We start from the raw sequence: 6,182 nt of genomic DNA, 5'->3' as shown, positions 1-6,182 counted from the left end.
GTGTGTGTGTGTGTGGAGCAGGGGGAGTGTGTGTGTGTGTGTGGGGCAGGGAGTGTGTGTGTGTGTGTGTGGGGCCGGGAGTGTGTGTGTGTGTGTGTGGGGCAGGGAGTGTGTGTGTGTGTGTGTGTTTGTGGGGCAGGGAGAGTGTGTGTGTGTGGAGCAGGGGGAGCGTGTGTGTTGTGTGTGGACAGGGGGATCGTGTGTGTGTGTGATTGGGGTGCAGGGGGAGAGAGGGAGAGTGTGTGTGTGTGTGTGTTGGGGTGTCTTGCAGGGGGAGAGAGGGAGAGTCTGTGTGTGTGTGCACATGTCATGATTGCATCAGTCTCAATTTGCAGTCTTGCTACAATGCTCTGCATTGTTTCGGTATGTAAGGGAAGTTCCTCGTGCTGAATTAAATGCAATTCCAACGTCTTGCTCTGTAGATCCTTACTTGGCTACTTAATTTGAATTGCCTCAATACATGCCTTGAAACACGCAGACCTTTGGATTTTTCCTTGGTTTGATTGTGTAAGTGAATGTCATGATATATTTACTTTCCTTGTATGGCTGGGAACTGTGAATTTTGTAAGATACTCATTTTACGTGGCTTTACTGAACTGACTTTCAGGAATATTGATTGAAGGAGAAGAGTTGCTCAGCTGTTGAATCTTGAGTGGTACAATAATTTCAGAGAAGATGATTGATCAGCACATTTGCTCAGTTTTCATTGATATTCTGTACTTGTACCATGTCTTGGTGGATTGGTAGATTCTGATCAGGAGATTCAAACTCTGGCAGCCAGCCAGCGACAAGAGGTGTGCTGGCTATTTATAGGATGGAATTTTCCAATTTCACATGTTCTTGTCCTGTGAGTATAGTAATGGTAAAGACAAACCTAAAAGCAGGGAAGTGGACACAGTGCCCAATGATTTTGTTATTCCAAATGACATTTAATAGGTTTGGTGTTTTTGCTGCATTATTAAGAGGAACTTTTCATTTGGTGAAGAATGCTGATCTCGTGTTCCAACACTTCAGGCACTTTCCTTGCCTGTTTTCCACAGCCACTAACTATATTTTTGCATGTGAGCCGGTAGAATATTGCTCTAGATTTTTTTTAAAATGCTTAATGACCTGCCTAAATTGCACTCCATCTGGTATGTGGACTTCTAGCTAGCTTTGGAATATTGCAGTAATGTATGCATATCCTTATCAAATTTATCTCTCTGCTGATCTGGATTTCGAGTTTGAGTGTTGCTGAAATTCCCACTGCAGTAGGTGTCAGGTTGCAATCTCAAAGTCATTGTCCTGTACTTCAAACGTTTTGTCAGGTTATGAAGCATGGTTCGCATGCTATTATCTTCCCCTATTAAAATTATTTAGATCGAAATTTTCAATGATTGTAATGCTGGGACAGGCAGTGCTGTTGGTTATTTGGGGATTAGATATTACTGGGTAGTTGGAGACTTTGGGGGCAGATGATTGGAGTTAACAAGGTCTGCGCATTTGGGTGCTGGGGGATTTGAATATTCAAAGGCTCAGGTTGTTTGATTACTTGAAGTTGATTGAGGCTGTAACATTTTTAAATTCTGACTAAAGGTCATTGACCTAAAACCTAACTCCGTTTCTGTCTCCACAAATGTTGCTTGACCTGCTGAATATTTCTATTATTTTTCTGTTATATTTCTTTGTTTACTCTGTGCTTCCTTTATTGACAGCTCTGTGACTCCAACTTGATTACAATTTGCCATTTTACTTGCCTTTCCTTAGGAGCCTGGGATGTACGGTGGTGGAGATGCTCACAGAGAAACCTCCCTGGGCTGAGTACGAAGCTATGGCTGCCATTTTCAAAATCGCCACTCAACCAACAAACCCCCAGCTGCCATCTCACATTTCCGATCACTGCAGGGACTTCCTGAAGAAAATATTTGTGGATGCAAAGCAAAGACCATCAGCAGAGGAACTGTTCAGAAATCCATTTGTCCAGTTAATTCACTGATGGAGGTAGCTTGCTTTGAAGCTGGGATTTTCTTAATCATAGTATTTTTTAAAAACTGTCTAAAGGTTGTTATACCTAGTGTTCCATTCAGACAATGTACTCAGTAACACCAGTTACATGAGTGTCTGTATCCCAAGGCAGCAGTTTTGTCCTGTGGTATAGGGTGAATACTGAAGATAGCTGAACAACTACACAATTCTCAATGCATTTACAGACACCATCGACAGTTTATTCAACAGAAGGTCTCATCTCAACACTGTACACCATCAACAGGACAGAAAGCAGCATTTCAACAAACCCTGGAACACTTCATGAAAACATATAGTCGTTCCACAGAACAAGCAATTTCCTATGTTATGCAAAGTGGAAGTAATGCTGTTTTTTTGAGGAATGTATATATTGTACTTTTACTCCCAAATTCCAAATGCGCCTTGTTGACTTTCTATTCCGTTTTCTCCATCTGTCTATTTTCATATGCATTGGAGGCAAGGCTTTCTACAAGGAGCAGTGCTTAAATAATTCTGGTGAGATCGAGATACAGGCTGCCAGATTTCCACCTCACCTGTTTCTGTCAAACTCGTGCTTCAATCAGGAATGTTATATTTTGTGTGTGTGTGTGTGTGTGTGTGTATATGTGTGTAAGCACATATACATCTACTGTTTACCAAAGTCTAATCATTTTCTTTTTGTTTGCAACCTTGAATTTCCTACTCAATGAGATAAGATCCACATCAAGGCAAACTGTAATGTGGCTACATTGTTAAATGCCTGGTTACTGATTAGTTCTAGTGATTGGAATTTGCAGATTTCAACAATGTATTTTTGACAAGGCAGCCAGTCACCATGTTTGGAGGGGAAACAAGAGGGGAGACGAATGTCACTTTTCATTTGTTTCATATTTAAAGGTGCTAGTTCTCACAACTGAAACAAAGAGGTGCACTCCCCCAGTTGCACCCTACGTCTTTAGGTTTGTTATATTTAAAAAAATGCAAGTTTCTTATTTGCTAAATGTTAGTGTTCTGCCAGTGAATCCGTCAGTTCAACAAAGTAATGACACTGAAATTAACCCTTGCTGTTATGTGAATAATTGCATATATCAGTAGAGAGACATGTTCATTCAGAATTGCCTTTCCATGTGACTCAGCCACTGCATTGGCTTTGTAATATGCAGGGTTTTGGCAATTCCTTGATATCTGCAGCCAGCGATGGGCAACACCTCTTTGTGCAATGGAATTAGCATTACAGTTTTACATTGAGACTTTTCCACAGCACAGCTGAACACACAGTAACTACGAAATCGCACAAACAATGCTCTCTAATTTGTACAAATGTTTTGGATGTTCCGTGGAGGTTATTAGTTATAGCCCTACTTATACTTCGAGTTGAAACTGGTGCATCCTAATGTGTGCTGGTGAGAAGTATTTCAGTGGTACTTGTTAATGGCACTGCCACTCCACACCTATTATGCTATGAATGGGTGTCTGACCTTTTTTTCTTGCTAGCCTGCTGTCTGTCATTTTTTGATACAGTTGATGACTTCTGATCACAAATACCATTCTTTGTCCATATAAAAATAAATTGGTATTGACAATTTACGCCACGTATCACAATAGAGGACAGCAGGGGCTATGATGATCAATTTTGTTCATTGTGGTTTTATACTTTTTGTTTAGTGTGGCAATTACACCAGATAAATACTCAGATCTACAACAAATTAGCTGCCACTAGTTAACTTGTTTTAAAACTTCTCTATTTCCAAAGTCTTCACTTAAACTACTTCTATCCACTGTTGTAGCCCTGTTCTCCCACCATATTGTGTGACCCTTAAAGCACAGACAATCCCAGATGCCCTCAAAGTGAATGCAGTGGAGGTATTGCCCATCGTTTGAATCCAGTACTAACACTGAGTTAAAGAACAAAGGGACAAAGATATACTTTCAGTATAAGGCTTAATGCCAACTGCTTTCAGCTCTGTGAAGATGCACTTTCTTGAATGTATTTTGTACTGAACTTATTTTTTAACTTCCTCTTTGCTGATGTAATTTATGCCTCTTTATACTTTTATTTTATTTTTATTTATACAAGAAATGCTATTTGATGGTTTTATATATATATTTATATATAAGACTTGAGACTGTTGCATAAATCTAATGCAAATACGGTGCCTTTAAGGAAAAGCAGCTGGTTTTGCAGCAGTTGGCAGGAGACTTTGAGTGCCATTCTGTGCTGCCCAGTGCATCGTGTAGCAATGGATGTATTCGCCATCTTTATTTGACTGGCCATAATGTAATTGCCATTACCAGCATTTCCCTCATCCAGACCATCACTTTTACTCAATGTTACTCATGATGTGGGCTTAGTTGACTAGACATTTGCTGTCCATCCATAAATGCATTTGAACTAATGGCTTGTTGGCCATTTCAGAGGGCAGTTGATCAACTACATTGCTGTGGGTTTGGAGTCGGGTGTAAACCACACCAAGTAGGGAATGCCAATTTCCTTCCTAGAAGAACATGAACTCAATGGGCTTTTTACAACAATGATGATGGTTTTAAATCATCATTACTGAGACGAGCTTTATATTGCAGATTTATTTATTAGAATTCTACAAGATGCTATGGTGGGATTTGTATTTTTGTCTCCAGAACATTAGCCTGGCATCTGAATTGGAGAGGAGATGGCCTAGTGGTATTATCACTAAACTATTAACGCAGACACCCAGGTGGTGTTCGGGGCACCCAGGTTCAAATCCTGCCACAGCAAGTGGTGAAATTTGGACTCAGTAAAAATCTGGAATTGAGTCTAATGATAACTGTGAGTCCATTGCAGATTGTCGGAAAAACGCATCTGCTCCACTAGTCTGGCCTACATGTGAATCCAGATCCACAGCAATGTGGTTGAGTGTTAACTGCCCTCTGGTCAATAAATGCTGGTCTACCTAGCGACACCCACATCCCATAAATGAATAAAAAATACTTAGCTGTTTACACTAAGCTGCCGTTTTCATATTGTTAATTGTCTACCCACTTTGGCAGACGAGCTGTTCTAATGTTTTGTGAGGAACCAGGGATACAACTCCCACTTCATCCTCTATTTCCTTCAGCAACTCTTCCTTCTGACGACTCACCCTCGCATTCTGTAACCCTCATCCTAAATTTCTCACGTTTAACATCTTTGCCCAATTCACCAAATCCCTCAAAAACTTCATCCAAAAATCTCATAACAGTTTTGGTCTATTCTCTTCAAAAATCTTTTTCTCTTCTTTTCAAACATACTCCCCCACTCATTCCAATTAAAACTTCTTGTAGATGTGGAGTTTAGACTATGGTTAAATACTACATTAGTTGCAGATGGAATAGTTGAGTGTATTGTGAGAAAATGCATACCATTAGCACCTCTAAAGACTAGCAAAAGCTACTGTTTCCAGTTCTTCCATTTATTTTCCTGAGTTCAAAAAGAAATTGGGATTATTACTGATATATCCAGGTTTTCAAACAGTCTTGAAATTTGTGTTCCTGTAATGGTCAACAGCTGTTGGCAGGAAGGGGGAAATGATTCATCCTGGCACTGAGCTGCACAGAAATTCTCCACAAAGTCTTCAATCACTTAGGCATGGCAGAGAGTCCTCTGTCAGACCCAGTGAAGTGCTAAAGGCTTGCAGTGCAGAGCCACTCCAGTAGATTGTGTTTTTAAAGTAAAGCCGGATCAGTTTTTCATATTTTTAAAAAGGGAAAATACATTTACACATTTTTTTTTCAGATGACAACTTCTCAGAGTACTTGAATGTTTTGTTTGAAATGAAAGGCAGCCAAGGTTGGTCTACTTTCCTTTAACCTGTTGGCTCCAATTCCTCTCTAACATAATTGTTCCATACTGAGTTTCTGTCTGTATTCAATGAGACAAATGTTCAACAGTCTAAGTACTACTGCAGTTGGACTGTAGAAGCTGCCTCTGAGGGGACTTGGTGAACAGCAACCCTTCCTAAGAACAAACAACGAACTGCATCTTTGAGCACTTGCATTGCCTCGGTTTCAGCAGCAATTAGGAACCATCATTATCACCTGACAGACCTTGTGGACTTTACCTGATTTATTCTTGTTTTGGTGACATCAAAAATTGAAGTTGGCAGCTTCAGCATAGGCTTAGATTGACAGGTTGAAATATTGGTCTGCTGACCTGAGTCCAAAGATGTTTGCCAGTGCTGGGA

The 6,182-nt window shown here is 40.2% G+C and overlaps 1 protein-coding gene across 1 annotated transcript in view; it reads left to right on the top strand.

Annotated features, from left to right (window-relative positions):
* map3k3 (mitogen-activated protein kinase kinase kinase 3) overlaps positions 1–5,703 on the top strand; it is a 54,387-nt gene extending 48,684 nt beyond the window's left edge. The window contains exon 11 of the mRNA XM_048614383.1: positions 1,747–5,703. Within this exon, the coding sequence (XP_048470340.1) occupies positions 1,747–1,975 (229 nt within the window). The 3' untranslated portion in view covers positions 1,976–5,703. The remainder of the gene's footprint in view (positions 1–1,746) is intronic.
* The last annotated feature ends 479 nt before the right edge of the window (positions 5,704–6,182 follow it).

Source organism: Rhincodon typus, chromosome 30 (assembly GCF_021869965.1).
Source record: "Rhincodon typus isolate 14 chromosome 30, sRhiTyp1.1, whole genome shotgun sequence".
NCBI lineage: Eukaryota > Metazoa > Chordata > Chondrichthyes > Orectolobiformes > Rhincodontidae > Rhincodon > Rhincodon typus.
The sequence above is the reverse complement of the archived record's forward strand: the minus strand, read 5'-3'. Positions and strand labels throughout refer to the sequence as shown.